The sequence below is a fragment of the Ilyonectria robusta genome (assembly GCF_021365365.1).
Source record: "Ilyonectria robusta strain PMI_751 chromosome Unknown BGZ61scaffold_22, whole genome shotgun sequence".
Lineage (NCBI taxonomy): Eukaryota > Fungi > Ascomycota > Sordariomycetes > Hypocreales > Nectriaceae > Ilyonectria > Ilyonectria robusta.
Genome location: NW_025764456.1, coordinates 582,579 through 608,276, shown reverse-complemented (window position 1 = coordinate 608,276; position 25,698 = coordinate 582,579). Strand labels below are relative to the sequence as shown.

Below are 25,698 nucleotides of genomic sequence, written 5' to 3'. Positions count from 1 at the left end.
GCAACGCTAGCCCTAACAAAGACAAGCCTTTATTAAATACTACGTCAGACCTCATCTGGGATGCAGCCTTCCATTGGGCATGGCGCGTAGATTCAGGGGCTTACGTGTCCACTGCTGACTCAGAGTAATTTCAGCTAATGAGGCCTTGCATTGTGGTGTCCACAGCCCCCTGACGATGCTGCGGAGGAGGAGTTTATCGCTGCGGAGGACGAGTTTATTCCGTGGACTGTCGGACAGTGTGTATGGAGAGTGTAGACACTCTACGCACAGTACGTACGGAGAGAATACGGAGTGCGCGGACAGAAGATACACGGACACGGACACACACAGACTCTAATTACAGAGTCTCCTCTCTAGTCTCTCCAACAGCCGTTTCTACACGTATTCATCCCATCACATCGCGTGCGATAGCCCTCAACTGGGTTAGACCGCTCTCTTATCGGCTGGTCCCGCTCTTCTTCTCTACCGGAACTCCGGATGCTCGTTCATCTCTTGGTCGAGCCATCGCGAACTGCCGGTGCTGTGTTTTTTCCTCCATCGACACTCTCCTTCTCGTCCTCCATCGTCAACATCTCCTTTCCCACGCCGCTGCAGCTCTCCTATCGCTGCATCTCTCCCACCACTGCAGTCGAGACATGCTGAGGACCTAGAATCACTCCCGCGAGACTCGAATCATGGCCGAACCAGCTCAACCGGCCCAGCCGGGATTGGGGGAGGCTCAGTTTACCCATCACGCCTCCGTCGAGCCTGTCGTACGTCTTCCTCCCGCTCGCCATGTCTCCAGCACCGTGATATACTGACTGGCCGCTCCTTAGATCATCGTCGGCATCATGATTTTCTCCTGCTACGTGAACCGCCTCCGTGGCTATCCCCTCGCTCCCCAGCCGGACCAGGACCAAGGCCTACTCGGCCACACCAAGCTCGAGCCGCGCGACGAGGATTCATTAGACGACGGCTTCGACGACGATCATGATCGACCCTCGCCCCTCCTGGGCTCGGCCGCAAACACAGCCCGTCCTTCCAAGAAGCGCAGCTGCTGCGGCACCGTCGTCACGACCCCCGATACTTCACGCTTCGCCAACTACTGGCACAGCCGCTTCATACAAAAGTTTCCCTTCCTGGTTGAGATGTTCTACTGGGCCGTCAACTTGCTCTTCTACGTCGGCATCAAGCAGGCCAGCGAGCTGATCTTCGCCACCGATGGTGTTTGGAAGACGGCCGAGAACCACGGCATTGCTGTTCTCTGGTTCGAGCACGAGAGTCCTTTCCGCTTCTTCTTCCCGCTGCGAGAGGTCGATGTCCAGATGTGGTTCAGGACTGACCACCAAACCATGTTGACTATTCTCAACCGGGCCTACTCTCTTATTCACATCCCTGTGACTGTCAGGTAAACAGGCCCCTCTCCAGCCCGCCAAACACGTCTAACCTTGACCGTCTTTAGCTTCCTTGCCTGGTACTACTACGCCGCGCCCACCAGCGACCAATTCGCTGCAGCTCGCCGCATGATGAGTCTCACCAACCTCTTGAGCTTCGTCACCTTCACAACCTACCCATGCATGCCTCCTCGCCTCCTCCCCGAGAAGTACGGCTTCTTCGATACCGTCCGCCGCGAAGACGCCGAGTCCATCTACGCCACCAACAAATTCTTCAACCAGCTCGCTGCATTCCCCTCGCTGCACTTCGGCTACTCGTTCTGCATCGGCACCGTGCTATTATACCACTCCGGCATCTTCCGTCGCCGTCTCGCCCCCCGCGAGAAGCGCATGTCCAAGCTCCGCCAGATCTTCTTCGCCGTTTTGAGCTTCGTGTACCCCATGTTCGTCCTGACCATCATCGTGTCTACGGCCAACCACTACTGGCTCGACGCCGTGGCGGCTATGGGTGTTGTGGGCATGGCTTGGTTGTGCAACGGCTTCTTGCTGAATTTGTTGCCGTTGGAGGATCTCTTCCTCTGGAGTGTCAAGTTGGACAAACCAATTCCTACCACCGGCAATCGCGCATGGTAAAGTTTCACGAATGAATGAGGGCGTCCAAATGACCAAACAACAACGAAGTCCCATGGGGACGTAGGCTTAATCACTACAGACCGTAAGGTCTTCACATTATAGAGTGGGGGATATCTCTTCTAATAGAGGCTGTATAAAGTAAAATTGATTTAATTCTTATACGAGTGAAGGATCATCGGTCGAGGAACTGGAGCTCCCGGCTTCCTGGAGAAGGCTGTTCATGTACTTCTAGATGGAGACAATGTATTATTTCAGATGATGCCCTGCTGGTCCGTCGAATCCAGGACACTGGTCTTCAATGCGCATTACATCTATTTACCCACCACTTGGCTAACACTGTGATGTAACGCGTAGAATGCCGACTCTGGCATGGTTAGTAGCTCTTGCGGATTTCCCACCTCAACTATTCTTCCCTTGTCCAGGACAATGACCCGATCGAAGTCGAGTACGGTATCCAGCTTGTGTGCAACCGCAATGACTGTCCGACTCTGGAACCTGACTCGGAGCACGCGTTGAATAAGCATGTCGGTATCTGAGTCAATACTACTCGTCGCCTCGTCTATAATTAGGATCCTTGCGGGGTTGACGATGGCGCGGGCGAGACAGAATAGCTGCCGCTGCCCATGCGACAATTTCTCTTCATTGACTTGGCCGTCGAGTCCACCGCTCGATTCGAACAACTCCCATATGCCCACAGCACGTAACGCGTCCACGATGTCTTCGTCACTAGCTATCTCTCGGGGATCAACGTTTTCGCGCACGCTGCCGTGCAAAAAGAATGGTTCTTGCGGGAGGGTGTTGAGACGCTTGCGTACTTCTTCTCGTGGAATTGTACTGATGTCGATGTCGTCGATGGAAATCGTGCCGGAGGTGATTTCTAATAGATGGGCCAATGTAGATATAAGAGACGACTTGCCGCTGGAAATGGATCAGCGTTGTTAAGGTTAGACAGCATCACCAAGCGTTACCTGCCCGTTCGACCGCAAATTGCAATCTTCTCTCCCTCGGTGACATTGAGGCTGATGTCTTTCAGAACCGGCTCGACTGAAGAATCATATGAAGCCGAAACCGCCTTGAACGTAATCGTGCCATGAACTGGCCAACCCTGGGGAGCTTCACCACCCTCGTCGGGAAGATTCTCGTCCTTGACATTTGAAACATACCATCGCGTCCTGCCAATCGCCCCAAGTGCTGTCTCTAGACGAGTCCACTGGCTGACGAGATTCTGGAGGGTCGATCCAAATGTGACAATGTTGAAGAGGGCCACACCTAGAAATCCCGTGGAGCCAGTTTGCGTGGTGCAAGCGACTGATACTAGCAGGATAGCAACTCCGGCATTCAAAAGGTCAAGAACAAGGGTAAGCCATCTCTGTATGCACCACAACAGGTAGTACGGCTTCTGCGAAGCGTTCAAAGCTTCATAGTGCCGTTCCAAGTAGCTTTGCGTCCATCCGTAGGCTCGGATACACGTCAGGCCGTTATTGGTGTCCAAAAAGTGCGAAAAGAGCGGTGCTTTGGCCTCGATGTCTAGAAGACGGAGTTGTCTAGATGTTCGCAGATAGTAAAACTGGATCAAGACGACGGCGAGAATGCAGAACGGGATGGCGGCGGCTACGTAGCCCGAGCCCATGAAGACGAAAACGGCGGAGACGATGACGGAGAAAAACTGGAAGATGGTTTGGTCAATCGACATGGGGAGGTCGTTGTCGATTAATTCCAGGTCTTGGCTAAACCTTGATGATAATTTAGTCAGTGGATAGTCCAAGGGTGAATAGAGGATGGCGAACCTATTAAGCGTGGTGCCAGCGTCAACAGATGTGAGAAACGAAGTTTTCGCTCTGTGATGCATTAGCAGCTACAAGGTGCGAATTATACGTATATGCACACCTCATAGTGGTGTTTAACAATAGTTCGTGGAACCTTCTTGCGGTCCTGGGCAGTACTCTCATATTGAAAATGCTTCCTCTGTTAGTTCCTGGATAAAGATGGAGATACCTCCACTTACCTATCCGCCAAAGCGCAGCTCAGGACTGTAATGAGCGCGAGCCCTCCATAGACGCCCAGCCAGTACCCAAGGCGATCGCTGGGGTGTTTCTCGTTCGCGTTGGTCCACCATTGGACCCAAAGAGCTACAGGACTTAGCAGGCCCTTGCTCGTTTGAGAAGAGACAACTCACATGGAAAGGTGACGCCAACCACAAGCCCGGCACAGGCGACGAAGTACACTGAAATAGTCCGCCAGCCGGCGAGATTCTGGGTCTGGGGTTTCAAGCTGCTCAAGCTCCTGCAACACCTCCTCGGGGAGGCCCATCTCCGGCCGGGGCGTTGCACCTGGACAGGAGCGCTCGAGGCTTTGATACTCCAAGCCGGCGACTGAGATACTTTCCAAAGTGCCCTGTTCGGATATCTCGCCTTGATCATTGAGGACGATGATGTTGTGAGCAAATTTCAGAATGCTGGCTTTGTGGAATTAGCGTCTGTCAAACACAATGGCGACAAACGGTTACCTGAGCTCGTAGATAGAATGACAGTGCAATTTAACTTCCTAAATAATCCCGTAGATCCGAAGAGTGCTTCAATGATGTATTTTTCTGTAGCCCGATCGAGTCCAGCGAGGACATCGTCGAGCACCATGACAGGATTCCTGGAATAGAGAGCCCGGGCAAGTGACTGAATATGTTAGGACATAATCTCCGCAGCCTTTCGTGTCCAGTACTCACAACTCGCATCTGCTGTCCACCACTTAGTCGAGACCCGCGAGTGCCCGCATTGGTCTGATCACCATTGCCCAGCTCCAGAATGTCCGCAGGGAGAGCGCATGCACGCACGACACTGTCGTACCAAGCCTCATCCCACGTAGACATGCCCACTATGTTGTTCTGGATGGTACCCCACGTAATCCAAGGTGACTGAGGACAGTATGCTGCGGTTGAAAAGCTGGTGGAAATGCGGCCCGCGGTTACTGGCATCTCCCCTAGCAAGAGCTTCAGGAGTGTAGTCTTGCCAGAGCCGACAGGGCCGACAATCATGGTGATCTGGCCGTGAGGGATTTGAAGGTTGAGGTGCTTAAGAATATTCCCATCTTCTGAAGCATACGCGGCCGAAGCATCGTGCATAGTAACAGCATAGTGGCAGTTCGATTGAGTTGGTGCGCATTCATCAGTAGGCTTCTTCTCGCTTACTTCGAGGTTTGAAAAGATAGGGTTGGAGGACAGAGCCTCTGTCTTGGACGAGGATCGATATTCTTCGCGTTCACTAGACTCCAAGTATTCTTGAATGCGGTTGAAAGAGTTTATCACCGTCTGGACTTGTTCAAAACCATCTATCATGAACCCCAATGGCTCGTTCAGCAGTTCGAATAGACTCAATGCTGAAAATGCGACGGCTTGTGTCAAGGTTCCTGAGTCGTTTGATCTCGCGAGAAGGATGTACGTTGTAAAACCCCAGACCGGGGCCAACGCCGAAGAGGTGAAATCTGCACATCAAATATTAGCTCCATAGTGGTGTCGATAGCTGATGTTATAAACGTACTTGTCACAAATACAAATATGGTTAAGATCCGATGCCTGCGTGAAGCTCAAATTTCGGAAATCCTCAGACTTGCAATCTTTGACGACACAATCTCGGACAAACCTGTCATTTTTATTGCTTTCACTGCGCACAACGCTTTCGAGGTTGCAGCGAGGCGCTCCTCTATTGCTTCCAGCCACGGAATTTGAGCATTGCCTGCAGCGACCGCGAGAGGAACCCCTATAATCAGCGAGACTGGGAATGTCAGCATTTATACTAGAGCTCCGGAAACGCAGCCTAAGGAGGAATGAACGTCATACGTATGATCCAAACAATTGGGGCCACCAAGGCTAGCCCGATGAGCCGATACAAAAGCCAAATGGCCAATGCTGTATCTATGACAGCTCCGTAGAGTTCATGGATAAGAGTCATACTGGAACCAATACGGTCGATATCTGCACTCATCAAAGTGATTGCTTCAGCATCTTCTGTGACTGTAGCGTCAATCTTTAGGGTTTTGCCAAATATCAGAGTTATCAAACTACCACGAAACAATGTAAGTAAACGATAGGTCTTGTGTTGATATACTGCGTAGGATAGCTGACAGGTCGTTAGTTCAGAGCTTTCGGGCTGTAGTATTGACGAACAGAGAGCCCAATATAAACGATGGCATACGCGCCTATCAGTCCATAGGCAGTGCTTCTTGTACTTGGATCTCTTGGCTCCTCGGTAAATGTGAGGACTCTCTCCACTAGAAATGGCTGCGAAAAGCTGAACCCAGTGTAGGCTACTCTTGGTAGAACTCCAGCCAGAATTTCCCATTTGTAATGCGCAAGGAATGTTCCAAGAAGTGCATGCTTGCTAGATTTGTTGGCTAAGAGACATGTTAGTAGAGGTCGGTTGATGCAAACGGTAAAATGGTGGTAGTACCTCCTGCCCAGCGGCTTGCTAGTTTAGTCGGTTTTGAAGCCGAGAGTATCTCTTCATCCAAAATGGTCAGGGTATCAATACTTAGAATTGTTCGGAATCCCTTGAGGAAGATATGATTTAACCAGATGAAGAGTGCCCTGTTGATAACACCACTAGTTTCTTCAGGGGATGCGTTTTTCCATTCGATGCAAAGAAGACGTCGTTTCTCTCTTAGCTCTAAAGAGAACATCAGAAGCTTCGTCAAGAAGCCGGCGAGAAAGATTGGAGCAACCGTCTGACTCTCTGGGATGATGAAGAGGGTGCGGACGCGGGCGAGATCTAGAAGGCTCGATGTGCCTAAATATACGCACAGCATGGTGGATGGGCGGATCGAACGCAAATGGTTAAGATACGACGTGATCGTGAGCAGAGTATAACCAACTATTGTCATGACAATGGATGCTATGGTAAGCCTGGTAGTTGTAATGTCATGAACTAGCCACACTACCAAAAGGGAAATGTGTAGGATCACGTAGGTGGCAAACAGAACCTTTTATGTTAGCTAAAACAAGAAACAAGAAACATCAACAAACGGGAGTGCAGTACCATCTTGAAAGCCAGGAGCCATGACGGCAAGACTTTAGCAGTTTCGGCGCGAAGTGCCAGTAATCGAATTGATGCCCATGCAACTAATAATTTTTTAGCAACGATTGGAAAACGTCAGTCTTCTCCATGTGAGACTAACGAGCAATACCCAGTGGTAGGAGGGTGAGAATGCCCTCTTCGAAGAGGAGCGTGAAATCAAATCCCCCAGCGCAGGCGCCAACAACTGTTGGGCCAAAGGCATCCTCGACGCCCATAGAGCACCCAGTGCCATCATCTCGCATGGTTAGGAGGAAAAGTGTACGCTAACAAATTTTTCCAAGTCTGAGTGATGTGAGAAAAAGTCCAAGTCGTCGGAACGCTGTAATGCGTGACTGAGAGCTGTTGTCCCGGCTGGGAAAGGGAGTGAGATCTGGCGGCGTAGCGAGCTATAGCCGAGCTGTCCTCCAAAGCTGAAACAAGTATCATCTGACCACAAGGAATAGACAGCAAGTCTTAGTTGTAGTGAGATACAAGCTGCTGTCATTCCGTATTACTCGGTGACGGGATACGAGCCAGATTGCTTGTGAGACAAACTCAGGATTAGGATTAGGCGAACCGCCAAAAGGGCGCCTCGAGCGAAACAGTGGACATAAATTCTCTACGATTCGGAGCAAAATTCGGCTGCTGTCTGGTGAGTTTCACCCTTAATAATACACAGGTCTTTGGTAAATTGAACTGTGTCCGTAGTCTCAGATCTTGTGCCCCATCACCTCAATGTGAGTCGGCGAAAGCGCGCTTCGCTTTAGCACTTTACCGAAATGATGTGCTACTGCATGATTCAAGATCGCCCAGATATCCAATAAAAACTGTTCATTGTGTAAGAAATTAATAAGGTTCTAGATGAGAGGTCCACAGAACTGAGATTTCTTATTAATGTGGACCGAGAGAGGACCGATATGTCTCTGGGAGATCCTATTAGCCTACGGGATCAACCAATCCGTGTGCAAGCTGAGTCTCGGCTCTTTGGCGGCGTACGATCACACCAAGCAAGATATTATATCTCAGCTCTGTACAAGCCACAAATGAAATGGCATTTTGACGGTGCAACATTGTAGTGCGAAACAACTTGAGACAAATGAAATTACCATTTTAGTGCTAAGATGTACTAGCAAATGTCGTCATCATCCTATGTGAACACTCTACTATGGTGAGACATACCTATCTATGTGACGAAGGTGAGTCTATTAAACTGCCCCTACGATCGATCATTTCGTAGCTACCATGATCACAGCTCAACCTTCTCGTCGCTGCTTGACTGGAACGAACATATCGTCAACAGTCACCTGTTGTTTCAGTTCACGGCCTACCTTCAGCACATAACCATAAGAAATTTTGTTCTCATACCCAGAAATCCAACAGACCAAGAATCTCAGAGACGTTATGAGACATCAGCAGATGCACGATCCCAGTGATATCCGAAATGACAACCATGGCCTTCCAAAAGAAGAAGCAGACCATGTGAATTTTGGTGCAATCCAGGCTGCCAAACTCATCGAAGTCGAACCCACAGTGACAAATCTGTACTGCTTGACCAAAGAAGGGGTTTGGAAAAGTCCGTCAGACCCGGCTTCCTGTTCCTGCGATGATGTGTCCAAGATGCAGCGTCAGCAATCTGAACAGCGAGAAGTCGATTTGAACGGATTGCAGCACAAAGTCGAAAACTACTTTGACGCCGAGGGTTCACAGATTGCCTCGGTGAAATCCTGCGGAAGGACAGATGAGCAAATCATTCAGTCTGTCGAAGTTTCATTAACAACTCGGGAAACACCACGACAAATTGAAACGGAGGACTGCATGCGAGTCCTCTGGGCACAGGTGCTTAACAAGAGCCCATGCGATATCAGCACTGAAGACAACTTCTTTCACATTGGAGGCGATGTTATCAAAGCTATGAAGCTTTGTAGAGAAGGCCCTTCACATGGATTGTTCTTCACAGTCAAAGACGTCTTCCAAAATCCTCTACTCCTCGACCTCTCAGGCTCAGCCAACCCGAATCACGTCTCAGCTAAACCGGCTATTGAACCATTTTCACTTTGAAATCTGGCCTCGAGGAACGCGAGGTGCGAACCTACGCTGCTCGCTCATGTAGCGTTCAAGAGTCGCAAGTTGTCGATGTACTGCCATGCACACCGCTTCAGGGAGGGTTGCTAGCCCTGACCACCAGACGGGCAAGAGACTATGTGTCAACGAACGTCTTCCAAATCCGAGAAGAAGTTGATATAGAAAAGCTGCGTCGTGCTTGGGATCAGGTTGTAGCGGAGAACCCTATCTTGCGGACGCGAATCATAAGCCTTCCGCGGCAAGGTCTGGTGCAGGTTGTCATCGAAGAAGGGGTTTCATGGGAATTTGCCACCGATATTAATGGGTACCAGCAAGAGGATACTCAGAGCGGGCCTGCCATGAATTTAGGCACGCCTCTGACGAGATTTGTTGTTTGCGATGACGGCCAACGGGAACATCGATACTTCTTATGGGAAATACATCACGCTCTCTACGACGGATGGTCAATTCCGCTGCTACTAAACCAAGTCGAAGGCGCCTATTACAACCAAAGCACGAAAGAGCTGCAATCCATCGCCCCTTTCATCAAATACATTGCTGATATGGATGAGACGGCAACAAAAATGTTTTGGCAGACTCAGTTCGCGGATTTGAATGGATCCCACTTCCCTTTGCCAAAATCTGGATACCACCCCCGGCCAGATCGACACATGAGCGTGACCGTGTCAAACCTCGAGTTGGGACATCGGGACTTTACGGCGTCGACAGTACTCAGGGCCGCGTGGGCTATAGTCGTGGCACAGAGTGCTGGCTCTACTGAGGCCCTGCTTGGAGTCACTGTCACTGGTCGACAAGCCGCAGTTGCTGATATTGAAAGCATGGCGGGTCCAACTATTGCTACGGTTCCGGTCCGAGTGATTCTCGACCTGGACAACAGCGTCGACCATCTGCTAGAGATTATACAACGCCAGGCGGCAGAGATGATCCCGTTTGAGCAAACAGGGTTGAATCTAATCGCTCGTATGAGTGAGGCTGCAGCTGTGGCATGCGACTTTCAATCTCTTTTAGTGGTCCAGCCAGAAGACCAGACTGGGGAATCCTCTGGAGGTCTGTTCGTGAGCGAACCAGAGCAAGGCCCAAATGCCTCTCGGTCGCAAGGTTTCAGTACCTACGCCATAGTAGTTGAGTGTCAGCTCGAACAGGATGGAGTCCATATTCGATTTGGCTTCGACTCGAGCATAATCGGACATGATCACATGGAGCACCTGATCAAAAACTTGGAAGCTATCCTCATTCAACTTGCTGCTGCCGCGCGAGGCAAAGACAAACTGGGGCTTGTAGTCGCAGAGACTCAAATTCCATGGGGTCTGGGTAAAATCTGGGCATGGAACGCCTCAGTGCCGAAGCCTACAGAGCGTTGTGTCCATGATTTGATTACACAACAAGTATGCGAGCACCCTTCAGCGCCAGCGGTATGCTCGTGGGACGGCAGCTTGACCTACACAGAGCTGGATCATCTGTCGACGAAGTTAGCTCACCACCTTGTCTATAAAGGAGTGGCAGGGACTGTAGTACCACTCTTTTTTGAAAAGTCCGTGTGGATGCCAGTTGCTATCCTTGCAGTCATGAAGGCTGGCGGAGCCTCGGTGGCAATGGATGTCAATCAGCCCGAACAGAGACTGCGTTTAATGTCTGCCATGGCAGATTCTCCATTAATCCTGTCATCAATGCAAAGCAATGGTCTGGTCCAAAGGCTCGGCCACAACGCAGTGGAAGTAATGATAGTAGGGCCAAATCAGGACTGCTTCAAGAGTCCGGAGCTTACGTTGCCGGCTGTGAGTCCGTCGAGCCTCCTTTATGTCGCTTCCACCTCAGGTAGCTCTGGTACACCAAAAGGGGCTATGATATCCCACAGGAACTTCTGCACCGCCATTACCCATCAGCAGAAGGCTTTGGGATTCCTCGACACTTCAAGGGTTTTCGAATTTGCGTCATTTGCCTTTGACGCAGCGTGGTATACCCTACTCTTTACACTTACTTCCGGCGGGTGTCTCTGTATTCCCTCGTCAATGGAGCGCGAAAATGACTTGGCCGGGTGTCTCGAAAGATACGGCGTAACAGTAGTGGATTTGACACCATCTGTTGCGCGGTCCCTGGGTCCTGTGGCACTCTCTAGACTCTCTACACTGATCTTGGGAGGCGAGGCAGTCCTCAGCAGTGACGCCAGCATTGCCGGCAATACGACGCAAATCATGAACGTGTATGGCCCTGCCGAATGTACACCAACGAGTACATTTGCAGAAGTGAATTCAGGCAATACTCGCATTGGCCATGGAGCTGGCGTTTGCACCTGGGTGGTAGAACCCAATAACCCAGAACTGTTGGCACCGCTTGGAGCCGTGGGAGAGTTGTGGCTGGAAGGTCCCCTTCTGGGGCCAGGGTATCTCAATGAGCCCGAGAAGACAGCAGAAGCCTTTTTACAAGACCCAAAATGGCTACTTCGCGGTGCTTCAGGCTTTCCAGGACGTCGCGGACGCGTCTATCGCACTGGAGATATGGTGCAATACTTGGAAGATGGGTCACTCGTCTTCGTCGGGCGCAAAGACACGCAGGTGAAGATCAGAGGTCAACGTGTCGAGTTGGGAGAGGTTGAGCATCACGTTCATCAAGCAATTGAAAAGGCCGAGGGCAGCACCATTGCCAACGTTCATGGGGTTGCTGAGACAATTCAGCCACAAGGGGTACAGAGTGCGGTCCTGTTGGCCTTCATTGCCCTCGACTTTGTGGGAGTCGATGTGACGGAAAAGATGCAGAGCATCGCAATTCAACAGGTCACAGCAGGATTGGCAGATCGACTGGCAAGTGTGTTGCCGGCATACATGGTGCCAACATCATTCATCCCAGTCCAGAGAATCCCCGTAACAGCCACGGGAAAGACAGACCGCCGGCAGCTTCGCACTATGGGCGCACCAGTATGGCTTCATTATCGTGATGTCTCCAACACGGATAAGAAGGCAGAAGATTTGACCGACGTGGAATTGATCCTTCAACAGGTGTGGATGTCTGTTCTCAACCTCTCGGCCGAGGAGGTGTCCGTCAACAAGGCGTTTACCAGAATCGGAGGCGATTCCATCTCAGCGATGCAGGTTGTATCACGATGCCGGCTGCACAACATCGCCATAACCGTCAGCGATGTTCTCCAGGCTGGAACCATTCGGAAACTGGCGACATGTTGCAGACTCACCTCGCAAAATACGTCCGCTGAAGAGGACCAGCTCGAGACACAGGACGAGACGACCCAGGCCTTTGACCTCTCGCCAATACAAAAAATGTTCTTTGACGCCTATTCAGATGGGCTCAACCATTTCAACCAGAGTTTTGTCTTGGAACTAAGCGAAGAGATATCGAGAGCTGCTCTCAACGCGGCACTCGGAGCACTTGTCAGCCGGCATTCCATGCTTCGAGCGCGCTTCCAGAAAGGCCCCGATAGTGGACTATGGAGACAAAAATTGGCTTTGGATGACGAGTATTCCTTCGGGTTTACGGAGCACATTGTATCGAACCGCTCTCAACTTGTCCAGGCAGCACAGTGGCGGCAAGAACATCTGGATATCCGGGACGGCCCTGTTTTTGCTTGTGACTTTGGTCATGTTCCAGGCGGTCAGATACTTGTTCTTTCGGCACATCACCTGGTTGTTGATCTAGTATCATGGCGGATCATCTGGAACGACATCGAGGAATACCTGAGATTTGGCGAACTGCGTTCTCAACCAACCACATCATTCCAAACATGGTGTAAGCGACAGGATAAAATAACTCGAAACGCCTCCCCTCTCGCCGTGCTTCCCTACGCGATTTCAGAACCCCAACTGGACTTCTGGGGGCTGGACTTCAGTAAAAACACATTCGGTAGCTGCGAGACATACACGGAAGTGTTTGACCACGAGGTGACGAACCATCTCTTTGGCGCCAGCAATGACAGTTTGAGGACTGAGCCAGTGGATATTTTGCTTGGAGCCATGGTCCATGCCTTTACCGCCACGTTCCCAGAGCGTGTTACCCCTGTTGTTTGGGTTGAAGGGCACGGGAGGGAGCAATCTGATGATCTACCCCTGGATATCTCAGCAACGGTTGGATGGTTCACTACCATTCACCCCCTTCCAATTACTATCCAACCTGGCTGTTCAGTTATCGACGCTATCAGACTTGCCAAAGACACGAGACGGAAGGTTCCAGGTAACGGTCGACCGTATTTTGCCTGTCGGTACCTGAGCGAATCCGGACGTGAGCACTTTCGCGGGCATGAAACTACCGAGCTAGTCTTCAACTTTACTGGACGATATCAGCAGATGGAAAGCGACAAGAGTATGTTCAAGCGACTTCAGTACATGGACGAAGAGCCCTGCGATCTAGTGGAAGTCTCACCATTGGCAAGACGACTAAGCTTGATCGAGGTTAATGCCGATATTGAGGACGGGCTGCTGGCTGTCTCTTTCATGGTCCACGAGGACATGAGATATCAGGATCGGTTGAAGCTATGGTATGAGACCTTCGCTCAAACTGTGAGGTCCGTCACCAAAGATCTTTTGCATGCGCCTGCCAGTTTCACATTGAGCGACCTGCCCCTCCTCCCTATATCATATAACGGGTTAGATGTGCTGCTGAAGGACCAGTTGCCCTCCATTGGGGTCAATTCGGATGCTATCATCGACATGTATCCCTGCTCCCCGCTTCAAGAGGGCATTCTCCTAAGCTCTGAAAAGGGGTCAGCCTCTTACGGAACTTATTCAGTCTGGCGGTGCATGACATCTGGAACAACCATGGTTGATCCCTATCGACTTGAAGGGGCTTGGCGGACAGTGGTGAGCCGGCACACTATTCTGTCTACGGTATTTGGCCTGCATCCCGAGGGCAACGGATTCATTCAGATTGTGCTTCGAAAATCGAACATTCGTGTAATGCATATGACTCCAGAACACAACCCGACCCTCGAGTTGATGAGCGTGGAGAGGCCGACATTCACCGCTTCTGAACCCGAGCACGCCTTTACTATATGTCAATCAAGCAATGGCGAAGTTTCATGCAGACTGGATATTAGCCATGCTCTTATTGATGCAGCTTCGATATCCATTTTGGTACAAGGTATTACGGCAGCATACGACGATTGCAACATGCCGGCTGCTCCACCATTCAGCAAGATGATTGAGTACATCAACAATGTACCAAAGGCTGAGCGAATCGCGTCATGGACAAATTTCCTGGATGGGATCGAGTCTTGTGAGATTCCTTTGTCTAGCCCACATAACCCTCTGAGATGTGATAGTTACAGCGATGTTTCTATCCCGGCGAAGATGTTGTCGGGTGTGACGGACTTTTGCAAGAGAATCGGCATCACTCGCTCTGTCTTTATACAGGTCTCTTGGGCTATGGTTCTCGCTCATTTCACCGGGATGCGCGACGTCTGCTTCGGATACTTGGCTTCCGAGAGAGACGCCCTGGTGGATGGGATTGAGACTATGGTCGGTCCTCTCGCCAACCTACTGATCAGTCGCATCGACCTCCGTGCTCCAGCACGGCAGGTGCTTGAGACAGCATTCCAGAATTCAATCAAGCTTTTAGCAATTCGGCACATCTCTTTGGCAGAAATCCAGCATGGAATTGGCCATTCCGGCCGGCGGTTATTCAACACGTCTGTGTCGATTCGAGACGCCGATCACCCCATTGCGAAAGAGAAACATTCGCTTTCATTTGAGTCTCATATCGCAGAAGACCTTCACGAGGTATGTGAACTGTTGATTTGCCCTTTGTGATGCGGCAATATTGATAAATGTTAGTACGACTTGAGCCTTAGCGCTACTCTAGGCAAAGTCGACATAGACATTGTAGTGGAATTTCGGGAGCCACATGTTACTCGACAACTGGGTCAAGAAGTCTGTACCGTCTTGGCAAAAGCGATCGATTATCTCCTGGTAGCTGGCACTCAGCAATGTGCGGACCACTTGGGAAATACATTGAGAGAGGAGCCCGGGTTCGATATTGGAGTCGCTCCAGTGTCCCTTTTCGATGGGTTCTTTGCAAGCATTGTTGGGATAGACGAGGCTTCCACCGCAAACTTCTGGGAAAAGATGTTCTCAAAGATCCAAGGATGCCATTTTCCCTCTCCGAAGTCGAACATACATCACCCTCGACCTGATGACGAAATAACCCTCAGTCGACGGGGTTTAAATTGGTCAGCCAGCGAGTTTGAGCCATCTACGATTATCAAAGCCTCATGGGCAATTGTGGCAGCTCGGATGCTGAGTTCTAACGAGGCCGTCTTCGGGGCAACCGTTTCAGACCAGCAGACTGTGGTGCCACTCTGCGTGCCGCTGGATTGGGATAGCAGCGTCAAGAAATTGCTTCAATCAGTGGATAATCAGAATGCGGAGATGGCTCCGTTTATTCACACCGGCTTGCAAAGAATCCGTCTTATAAGCAATGAGGCAGCTTTGGCGTGTGACTTCCAAACGCTTCTACACATAGTCACTAAACCTTCCAGCGACATCGAAGCAGAAGAACCCGTGTTGATCAGCAACGAGCACAAGAGCTATGAACGCTTCAATTCAAATGCACTAGTACTTGTGTGTAATTTGCAAGCTGACGAACTCATCGTCTGCATCAAGTTCGACTCGAATGTGGTTGGAGAACGACATGCCACACGCCTCGGTCATCAATTCCAGCACGTTCTCGATCAATTGTCTCAACTTGGTACAGAGACGAAAGCTATCAGAGACGTTACTGTAGCAAGCAACAGAGACCTGAACGACATTTGGAAGTGGAACAAGACAGTCCCAGAGCCGGTAGACGCTTGTGTGCACGGCCTGATCACGGCGCGAGTATTAGAACAGCCATCAGCCCTCGCCATCCACGCGTGGGATGGCGACTTGACATATGGACAACTCAACAATCTTTCCACGAACCTCGCACATGTACTTATCGAAAAGGGCATTGGGAGGGGAGCGATTGTCCCCCTTTGCTTCGAAAAGTCCATGTGGATGCCAGTCGCCGCAATTGCCGTCATGATGGCTGGTGCCACATCGGTGGCGGTAGACACCTCGACGCAGCTAGAGGAGCGTCTACGTGCGATAACTACTCAAGTACACGCGCGAGTGATCTTAAGTTCGGTTGGAAATGAGGCTTTGGTTCGTCGTCTGGGCACCGACGACGTTCTTGTCGTGGGTCCTGATCAACTCCCAGCCAGGATCTCGGATCAGCATTCCGAACTCCCAACCGTTACGTCCTCAGACTCTCTATACGCCATATTTACTTCAGGCAGCACGGGAGAGCCCAAAGGTGCCATTATATCACATGGGAACTTCTGCAGTGCCATATCCTACCAGAGAGACGAGCTCGGATTCACGAAAACCTCTCGAGTATTGGACTTTTCCTCTTACGCCTTCGATGTTGCGTGGTCGAATCTACTTAATACACTCACTGCAGGCGGCACTCTCTGCGTACCATCCGCTGCGGAACGAGAGAATGATATTTCAGCGTGTATCGAAAAGTACAGCATCACAATGATGGACCTCACTCCATCAGTTGCTAGCCATATCGAGCCCAAGACAGCACTTTCAAGCTTATCAACGCTTATTTTAGGTGGCGAAATTGTCCTCGCAACGGATCGAAGACTGGCGGGAGATGATGCTCAGGTCAAAAGCGCCTACGGTCCTGCAGAGTGCACACCTACAAGCATGATTACCGAGCTGTCTGAAACGAACGGGGGCGGCCTTGGTTATGGTGCTGGGCTCTGTACCTGGGTGGTTGAAGCTGACAACCCTGAACAGTTGGCAGCAATTGGGGCCATTGGAGAACTCTGGCTTGAGGGGCCACTTGTTGGTCAAGGATATATTTCTGGGTCCACGTTGACCTCAGCTTCCTTCATTGAAAATCCGCAATGGTTACTACGCGGGCTTCCTAGTACACAGCATGGCCGCCACGGTCGGTTGTATCGCACCGGAGACCTCGTTCAATATACGGAAGACGGATCACTTCTCTTTATTGGACGAAAAGACAGGCAGGTCAAGATCCATGGCCAGCGGGTTGAGCTAGGAGAGGTTGAGCAACATGTCCGACAAGTTATCGACGCGCCTGAGGGGAAGTCAACTGTGCGAATTGTCGCCGAACCCGTCCAACTCCACGGAAATAAGAGTGTTGTCCTAGCGGCATTTGTAGCCGTCAGTGGGACAGGAGACTCATTGAGCGAGGAAGATCATGCTCGCATGGTGCGGCAAGCAACGTCAGGGACAGCGGAACGGCTCGCAGCCTTGCTGCCACCATATATGATCCCAAAGCTGTACATTCCCATTCAGACCGTCCCAATGACAGCAACAGGAAAGATAGATCGTCGCCGTCTTCGACAGATCGGATCTTCCCTCACTACCGGCGACATTGCGGCACTTGCCCAGTCAGATGGCGAAGGACTGCCGCCTCAGTCAGAAATGGAGCGAGCAATGCAAGGTTTGTGGGCAGACGCTCTCAGTATGGATCCGGACACGATCACCAGAGATAGTAGCTTCTTCCGCATTGGGGGAGACTCTATCCGTGCAATGCGTTTGGTTGGGATAGCACGGCAGAAGGGATATTGCCTCACGGTTCGAGAGATCTTCAAGAGCCCTGTGCTCCGCGATCTTGCATGCAAGGTTGTTGTTTCCTAAATGATGGCTATGAGAGGTAGACGGCATACTTTGAAAGGTGACTGTCGGAATTACATCTATTGATATATAATGGATGGCAATTACTATGTTAATGGCGAAGATTTGACCTCCCCAACACGTCCCTGTACCGCTTGGGGACACCATTTGCTCGGCAGAGTTGGGGCTCTTATTTCCATCTCCAGCGCCTGTTCCACCCCGATAAATCCTCTACTATTATAAAAGATCCTATAGACTGATATTATTTTCTAGGCCTTACTAGGGGAGATGCACAGAAAGTCGTCGCACAGGCGTCTTGGATGGTTATCCCGAAGCTGCACTAGACTACGCGCATAAGGTCGGATTCATCTGAGGCTCATGTCTTCTGATAGGGAAGCTTCTAATGAGATAGAATATCGGGTCGGTCGCAAAAGGTCTGTTGGCAAGTCTTCAATATGGCCTCCGGCAGCCCGATATCTAAGGGATGTTGAAGACGGAGGTTAGATAAGGATTATAGCGTCGGTTAAAATAGACTCAAATAAGTCTCTCGAAAATAAAGGCAACAAATTAATAGACTTTCTAGCTGTCTCGAGCCCTTCCGGCCTCTTTGACTTCTAGGAAGAATCCCTGATGAAAAAAAAACACGATGCCCTTCCACTGTGATGGCTCTAATCTCCCCTTTTTATCCCCTAAGAGCTCCCCGCCAGCCCCAGAGTCCCTGACCGCCCGTGACAACACTTAAACTACCCCGTCCACTTTATTTTGGGCAAGCACCCCAGTTGCACTTAGGCTTGGTGACATAATTAACAGTGAGAATGCCGTGGCTGCTGTCACTGTTGTCACCGCTCGGAAAAAAGACCGGAATACTGCCGCATCTCGCGCAACCGTGATCCTTCAGATCCCAGAGGAGCTCACTGATCTTTGAACCAGGCATGCCACCAGTGTTTTGCAGGAATGCACAGAGGTTGGCAGCACATACAATATGCTCCCCATTCTGATACCAGCGACCTAGGTCGATATAATTGGCCATGCTGATTATATCGGTAAGCCAAGCACCGCTTGTGCCGCAGTTGCCGCTGCCGTTGCAGTTAATGCCAGCAGCTACCTCTCCCGCAGCCAGGATGGCAGTGGCGATAATCGTGGTGATTTGCATTCTACATCAGTGTTAGCAATGCCGATGTGGATGACAAGACTCATATTGACCTGGTGTTTCTGGAAGTAGATGACTGTGAAGTGGCTGAGTTGAATGAGAAGAGTGAAGTGGATGAGACGAGGAAAAGTGAGTTCGTCGAGACAGACCCTTTATATGTGACAGCCAGAGGCAAAAATAGGATATAATCCATTATGGTGGAGTTAAGCTGAGAGTGCATATACGAACTGTCCTCCGGGATTAGCAAACTTGCCGCAGAACGACCGACCTTAGCCTTTTTCATCACATCCTACACTCCGTAAAGGCAGGTCTTCACGAACAATTGATCTCTATGGATCATGACATTGCAGGCCGATAATAACAGTGACCTTGTACTACGGTATCATCATCTCAACAGAAGGGAAGAGAGAAAAGTTCAAGACTGCAAAGACTAGGGTATACGGAGTTTATGCCATGCTAAGAGTTTTAGTAATGACAGGTTTAAAGATGCTCTTATGATATCATCAAAATTTATCCAACTTGAATTTACAGAGTGCTGCAATTTAGGCATCGAATAATCCACAATCAGTTAACAGTGACAAAGTTAAGAGAGAGCCGCAGCACCTCGGCGGCGCCGTGTTCTGGAATCACAAAGGTTCCTTTTGTTTGAGTACCTAATGCATCCTGCGGGACCCAATATTCTATCTGGAAGGTTTATCAAAATGGAAGGTGTTAACTGAGAAGGGCATTGGATAGAGAGTATGATTGGATAGATGATGATTACAATGTGCTTATGTAAAGGCCCGCATTTAATCGCCTCGGCGGCACTATATTTTGTAATCACAAAAGTTCCTTGAGTTTGAGTAATTTCTCCTGTAGGATCCATTTTTCCATTACTGGAAGGTTCATAAAATAGAAGGTGGCAAGTTAGAAGGGCATTCAGCAGAAAGTATAATTGGATAGACAATGATGACAATACGCTTATATAAAGGCCTGCATGTGAGTATACGACCCCAATTTCCGACCTCCCGGCTATTGTGGGTCTGCTGAGCTTTGCGGCTCCATAACATGCATGATAAACATGCACTGCATCCAAGTATTCGCCACACTTTCTTGACCGCTTCCAATAGTAGATATCATAGAAACAACAAAGCGTGGTATGAACAGAATTAGTGACTATGGTTTTCTGTGGATATTGTAACAACTATCTGATATGTTCTTACGTTATGGTCGGTCTTGCCGCATCATTCATAGCGCCTTTCCCTGGTCGAGCCAGCCTTCCTTAACCACTACCTCGCGACGTTTTCATTACTCCTTGCATATGAACATCCACTCGATCAATCACTTACCCTCCTTCATCTACTATCGTCACCCTTCTTCTCTGTATTCTGGTTCCTCCTACTCTCTGGCGCTAGCTTGGCATCTCATTTGCCTGCTAAAGGTTTTAGACCTCGGCCTTTAATAAAGCATTCTTGTGTAGAATCGCTATTGTTTCTTTTATAAGAGGCTTCAGGATAAAATAAAAGCTTCTTAGCTTTAGATGAAAAATCACATTCTCGGGGACATATGGCAGACTGCCTCACTATTGTATTATTACCACCCAGTCTAATACACTTCAAGCACCATAGTAGCATGCAAAAGATTGGACCTGGTTAGCCCAAGGTCGGCAACCAAATTCGTCTCCGTACCGCATCTGATCCATGTAGTCATTGCAATTCTTTCCTTTGTAAAGGTTGCACAAGCAGCCCCCCGCTTGGCACTCTGCGAGGTTCATAGCCGTGCCGTAATGGTAATTGTAACAGTTGCTCTTGCCCGCGGAAACACTTTGAGCCCAAGTGACATCAACCTGGCCAGTGTAAGACTTGCACTTGGTGTCACTGTAGTAGTTGATCTGCATCTGCTTGGCAGCGGCAGCGGCAGAGATCAATGCAGCGAACACGGAGGCAGTCGAGAAATGCATCTTGAAGCGTGCTATACATCGGCGAGTTGTTAGCGCGGAGTGAAAAGGTGTTGAGTGACTAGTGTATTGACTTACAGATAGTACTGGAAGATTGGCTGGTATCGTGGTGAAGACTTCTTTACTGAGTATGAGCTTGGGGAAAGAGTGCTGGTTTTCTGATTCAATTTTGATGAGAGGGCGAGATATCAACAGTTATATATCCTTTGAGCCTCGAAGGACTCCTTTTCACGCCCTAAATAATTGGGAATAAAAAGTAGGCGTGTAATATTGACAAAGGTTTAGGTAAGTAGTGACAAAAACTTCTAACACATAGGAGTAATGCAGCTTTTTCTGACAAAGCCGTTCGTTTGACAAGTAAAAAAGCCCATACCAGCCTGGAATAGGTTGTTACATAACTAGATGGAAGAGTGCGCATATTGCAGGCTCTAGGGTGGAGCAGGCCACCTGCGTATACGAGAATCTGCATATACGAGATATGTGGAGTTTATTGCATAACTCTCAGGACTTCCAGCAGGGTTCTTTAATGTATTCCACTTTAATAATATTGTCTCTTTGTTCTGGGCATCGCCCCGTAGACGTGTGGGTCTATGTCAGGGCTGAGTGGTTGTGCGACTGTGCCTTATTGTGCCGAACAACCCCAGGCTGTAGTTTTATACAAGGAAGTGATGTCGATCAACGCACTAATATATACTTGATGGCCCATGACTCTGTTCAAATAGGTCGGCCTATCGTCGGGACTACAATAAACGTTTCGACTCGGCGCTTTGGGCCCTCTTTGGAATGATAGACGTTAAGTCGGACCACCCATTAGCTGACCGACCCCTTACCTGACCGCCCCACTTACAACGCGTCAACCACAACGCGCCTCTAGCCACACGCGTTTCTTCCTTCAATAACACTCAATTGGTCAATTTAACCTTATTTTCGTTATTTTCATGCCTAAATACACCGAAGAAGACCTCCAACTAGCCATTCAGGATGTGAAAAATGGTCTATCAATGCGAAAAGCAGCCAATGAGCGCGTTGTTCCTTATTCAACCCTACGGACCAAGCTCAATGGCGTGCCAAGCCGCAACGAAGCCCACGAATGGCGTCAGGTGCTTTCTAAGAACCAGGAAGACCAGCTCTGTGATTGGCTCATCTTACAAGATAAGCTCGGAATGGCATTGACTCATAGCCAGATCCGGAAGTTGGCAACTTCCTTGTTGGGCGAAAGTGGCGTCAACCGACAACTCGGAAAGCACTGGATGACTGGCTTCCTACGCCGCAACCAGCAAATAAAAATACTCAAAGGAAAGGGAATTGACCGGAAAAGGATAAATGGAGCAAATCCAGCTGCTATTCGTGGGTTCTATGACCTATTGGACCAACCAGGGGTCAAATCGATCCCTCCACGCAACCGTTGGAATTTTGACGAAACTGGAGTCTTCCAAGGGCTCGGAACCAACGGGCTTGTAGTTGGCCAATCAGAGCTCCAATCGACAATTAAGAAACAGCTACATGACCTTAATTGGATAACCATTCTTGAGGCTATTTCCGCAACGGGAAGGTACCTTGACCCATTAGTCGTCTTTAAAGGCAAATACGTCCAACACCAATAATTTCCAGAGGAATTAGACTTTCTGACCAATTGGAAATTTACATCATCTAAAAAGGGCTGGACTAATGACGAAATTGGCCTTGCTTGGCTGCAGGAAGTCTTCCTTCCAGGCTCTAAGCCAGCCCGGACTAATGAGAAGAGGCTCCTCATCCTAGATGGGCATGGATCACATATAACGCCTGATTTTATGCGTATTTGTGTGACCAATAGGGTCCATTTACTCTATTTGCCGCCTCACACAAGCCACGTTCTTCAGCCTCTTGATATATCAGTCTTTGGGCTACTTAAAGCTACATATCGGGCCGCCTTAACACTAGCCAATCCCCTCACTGATATTGGCCCAACTAGGAAGGAAGACTTTCTTACTTGCTATTTTGAGGCAAGAAAGAAGGCTCTTACTACTAAAAATGCCTTATTAGGTTGGAGAGGAGCTGGGTTGTGGCCAATTAACATGTCAAAGCTAATGGGTAGTAAATTCGTTATTCACAACCCTAATGATACAATTACGGTCCAATCAGAAGCTTCTATTTCTCCAAAAACGAATCAGAGGTCTGAAATTATCCCTTTTACAACCCCTAGCAATTCGAAAGACATTGCTTTATTGGTCCGTTCTCATAAGAAGGAAATGCTAGCTAGCCCAACTACAAGACAGCTGTTGCGGACTATTAGCAAGGGATTTAATAGGCTCCAGTTCCAAATTGCCCAATTAGAAGAAAAAATCAAAGTCCAAGATCAAAATTCAAGCCAGTCAAAGGCTAGGAAAAGAGGACGGGTTTATAAAGACCCAAATAGGCTATTTCAAGATATCCGGAATGTTAAGAGGGCAAGAAGGCGAATAAAAACGCCTGAGGTTGAAGATTCAGAATAGCTCGTTTTTTCTTTGTTCTTATTGGTTGATTTTTTGATATTTAGAAATTTAATTAGTTAGTTTATTAAAAATCAGTTGAAATGGACCAATTAGGTCTTTTAGTTGCTATTTTATCTATAAGTGAAGTTGAATTGCGATTTTAGTTGTTATGTAAGTGGGGCGGTCAGGTAAGGGGTCGGTCAGCTAATGGGTGGTCCGACTTATATGATGATTGCACCTAAATACTGCATCATAGGGCAAAAGATTGGGCCATGATCGCTATTGTAGTAATTAAAGAGTTGCTTACAGCTGTTTATAGGAGCCTACGGTGAACCAAGCCGTAACACTTTGGCATTGCGAAGTTTTATTTAGAAGAATATCGAAAAGCCTTATACTGGATAGAAGATGATGTCGCTGCCTCCAGCGGTAGGCTCAAAAGTTCTTGGTATTACAAGGATAGAGATAAGGGCTAGCGCATCATGAGATATCCTAGCAAGTTCACGATTTGGCGGAAGTCAGAAAGCGCGATGTCGACTAGTCTTCCTCACCGCATACAGTTGATAAGACTTTTTCTTCCTCCGATGGCGGTAATATTTTGTCTGTAGACTTGAACTTGTACTTCTCGCCCTTGCGGCGAATACATATATATATATATTAGCGTTATAAACCTGGTGAATAAGGAGACCGTTGTTCATGAGTGCACTCCATTTCTTCTTAAAGTTCTCATTACTTCGGTTTCTCTTAGTCACTCGGGCGTTCTTACTACCGGTCATTGTAAAGGCGTAGAGAGAAGGTCAGCAAAGTAAAGCCCGTGTTCTAGGCGGTTATGATGTAGGTTTTTTATAGAAACCCATTTTTATGCTCACCATTTTGCGTATTCAGGAAGCTGTTTTGTGGAAATTTAAAGCCAGGTGGTTCCCACAGTCGTGACTTTATTACTCTCCTCCCGCTGGCTTGTGAGTACTTCCACTAATACTGACGAATGGTTCAGTAGCCCCATTTGCTCTCGGCAGAGTTGGCGCTCACGCTTCTATCTCCAGTCCCTATTCCAGTGCAATGAATTCTCCACTATTGTGAAAGATCTCATAGACTGGCCTGATATCCCAGGCCTTGCCATAGAAATTGTGCATGACGATGTGATCCAAGGGCCTTTGGAAAGGTATCGCTGGCACCGCCGAAAGACTGTACCCCCGATATACTCTTCCCAGTTGGAACTGCTTCCAAGTCCCATATGGAAGCATCAGTTGCTCTCCTTGTCAATGAAAATGAAAACCAACCTCATAACAGTATGAGGCAAGCATATCGAGTCTCCTACCTGATGACTTCGTGATGCCCGGTGAGAATCATAGTGACGTCACTGTTGAGGACGTAGTCAGTCGCCGGACTGGGATGATACCGTAAATAACTCCTCCATAGGTCCGAATTTTGGGCGCGCGAGAAGATCACTGACAATTTGGTAGCCATGATTGGTGGTACCTAGGGCCAAGCGCTGCTCAGCTGGATGAAGCCCGATCCATCAGGAGAATACCGAGAAATTCCACGTTAGGACTGTCCTGAATCTCAAGGTGCTACAGGCATTATTTCGAGTGCAAGCGACTACATCGAATGGGTCAATGCAATAATGAAGCGACAAAGGCTAATTACGGAAGGCGTTTTTGAGGGGCTTATCGAGGGGCGAATTTTGCAGGACCTATCGAGTAAAGATAGTGTGGAGGAGACAATATGTGCAGCCGGATGGGACATTCGCTGGTACTGCGGTGGCAAGATGGTCTCGCACAATGAGTCAGAAGAGGGATTTGCGTGCAACTACTTCTTCATTCCCGACCTCAACTTTGAAGGAGTCATTATGAGCAACTCAGACATGGCAAGCGAGGTTGTGAGCATCCTCACATACGTGTTGATTGATCAGGGAATGCAGGTGCCACGACCTGAAAGCTTTCTTGGTGTCGAGAAAGACTTGAATTGGAAGCCTGAATCAGAGACTAGTGCTGATCACAGTGATGGTGAAACTATGAGGCCAGAGGAAGAAGTCCGACAGGAACTTTGCCCTGAATCAAAGAGCTGGAGTGCACTCCATGCCACTTTCTGCAAACACTGTGGAATACCAGAACCCCGGGTACCGAAAGATTAAAGTCGAAGAGAGAGAGGGGTTGACTTTTGTTGATGCTTAAAATCAGTCAATGGCATTCACCCTCTCATTCGAACATATTTGTGAGCAAACGAAATACATTGCCCACGTTCATGAGAACTTTACGGCGGGGATCCTCCGATTAAAAACGAGTTTATTATTGAGGGCAATATAGCTGTTCAGGTAGGTTTGCATTTGGAGGAAGGATTTGAAGAGTATATTTGGTTCAATCAAGTAAAAGAAGAAGGGGTCCATGGGGTATAATTAGATTCAGAAATTAGCACATTAACATTTG

The 25,698-nt window shown here is 49.0% G+C and overlaps 6 protein-coding genes across 6 annotated transcripts; 3 read left to right on the top strand and 3 right to left on the bottom strand.

Annotated features, from left to right (window-relative positions):
• Nucleotides 1-228: 228 nt before the first annotated feature.
• On the top strand, nucleotides 229-2,337 carry BGZ61DRAFT_459200 (PAP2 superfamily-domain-containing protein). The gene is made up of 3 exons (XM_046246868.1): nucleotides 229-752; nucleotides 816-1,387; nucleotides 1,442-2,337. Exons 1-3 carry the CDS (start codon nucleotides 675-677, stop codon nucleotides 2,004-2,006), a joined length of 1,215 nt encoding a protein of 404 aa, XP_046099349.1. The 5' UTR covers nucleotides 229-674; the 3' UTR covers nucleotides 2,007-2,337.
• On the bottom strand, nucleotides 2,318-7,311 carry BGZ61DRAFT_556225 (P-loop containing nucleoside triphosphate hydrolase protein; the record flags this gene model as incomplete). Its single annotated transcript, XM_046255650.1, has 14 exons — nucleotides 2,318-2,917; nucleotides 3,019-3,739; nucleotides 3,794-3,844; nucleotides 3,894-3,965; nucleotides 4,012-4,143; nucleotides 4,183-4,461; nucleotides 4,494-4,675; nucleotides 4,726-5,480; nucleotides 5,606-5,770; nucleotides 5,836-6,115; nucleotides 6,163-6,389; nucleotides 6,446-6,974; nucleotides 7,031-7,113; nucleotides 7,170-7,311. The coding sequence occupies 14 exons, from the start codon at nucleotides 7,309-7,311 to the stop codon at nucleotides 2,318-2,320; spliced, it is 4,218 nt and encodes a 1,405-aa protein (XP_046099348.1).
• Nucleotides 7,312-8,863: 1,552 nt separating this feature from the next.
• On the top strand, nucleotides 8,864-17,763 carry BGZ61DRAFT_497522 (non-ribosomal peptide synthetase; the record flags this gene model as incomplete). Its single annotated transcript, XM_046251172.1, has 3 exons — nucleotides 8,864-9,067; nucleotides 9,121-14,850; nucleotides 14,905-17,763. The coding sequence occupies 3 exons, from the start codon at nucleotides 8,864-8,866 to the stop codon at nucleotides 17,761-17,763; spliced, it is 8,793 nt and encodes a 2,930-aa protein (XP_046099347.1).
• A 348-nt stretch (nucleotides 17,764-18,111) lies between these two features.
• Nucleotides 18,112-19,000, bottom strand: BGZ61DRAFT_459199 (killer toxin). The gene is made up of 2 exons (XM_046246867.1): nucleotides 18,943-19,000; nucleotides 18,112-18,893 (listed from the first exon to the last, which is right to left on the bottom strand). Exon 2 carries the CDS (start codon nucleotides 18,890-18,892, stop codon nucleotides 18,497-18,499), a length of 396 nt encoding a protein of 131 aa, XP_046099346.1. The 5' UTR covers nucleotide 18,893; nucleotides 18,943-19,000; the 3' UTR covers nucleotides 18,112-18,496.
• Nucleotides 19,001-20,433: 1,433 nt separating this feature from the next.
• BGZ61DRAFT_459197 (uncharacterized protein) lies at nucleotides 20,434-21,167 on the bottom strand. Its single transcript, XM_046246866.1, has 2 exons — nucleotides 20,904-21,167; nucleotides 20,434-20,839 (listed from the first exon to the last, which is right to left on the bottom strand). Exon 2 carries the CDS (start codon nucleotides 20,826-20,828, stop codon nucleotides 20,484-20,486), a length of 345 nt encoding a protein of 114 aa, XP_046099345.1. The 5' UTR covers nucleotides 20,829-20,839; nucleotides 20,904-21,167; the 3' UTR covers nucleotides 20,434-20,483.
• Nucleotides 21,168-24,604: 3,437 nt separating this feature from the next.
• Nucleotides 24,605-25,406, top strand: BGZ61DRAFT_482696 (uncharacterized protein; the record flags this gene model as incomplete). The annotated part of the gene is made up of 2 exons (XM_046249418.1): nucleotides 24,605-24,646; nucleotides 24,822-25,406. 2 exons carry the CDS (start codon nucleotides 24,605-24,607, stop codon nucleotides 25,404-25,406), a joined length of 627 nt encoding a protein of 208 aa, XP_046099344.1.
• Between the last annotated feature and the right edge of the window lie 292 nt (nucleotides 25,407-25,698).

Excerpts from the sequence above, each read along its gene's own strand:
- BGZ61DRAFT_459200 (XM_046246868.1), top strand. The coding sequence starts at position 675 with ATGGCCGAACCAGCTCAACCGGCCCAGCCGGGATTGGGGGAGGCTCAG. Across the intron at positions 753-815 it reads ACGCCTCCGTCGAGCCTGTC|ATCATCGTCGGCATCATGAT; the intron begins GTACGTCTTCCT and ends GCCGCTCCTTAG. Across the intron at positions 1,388-1,441 it reads CACATCCCTGTGACTGTCAG|CTTCCTTGCCTGGTACTACT; the intron begins GTAAACAGGCCC and ends GACCGTCTTTAG.
- BGZ61DRAFT_459199 (XM_046246867.1), bottom strand. The coding sequence starts at position 18,892 with ATGCAAATCACCACGATTATCGCCACTGCCATCCTGGCTGCGGGAGAG.
- BGZ61DRAFT_459197 (XM_046246866.1), bottom strand. The coding sequence starts at position 20,828 with ATGCATTTCTCGACTGCCTCCGTGTTCGCTGCATTGATCTCTGCCGCT.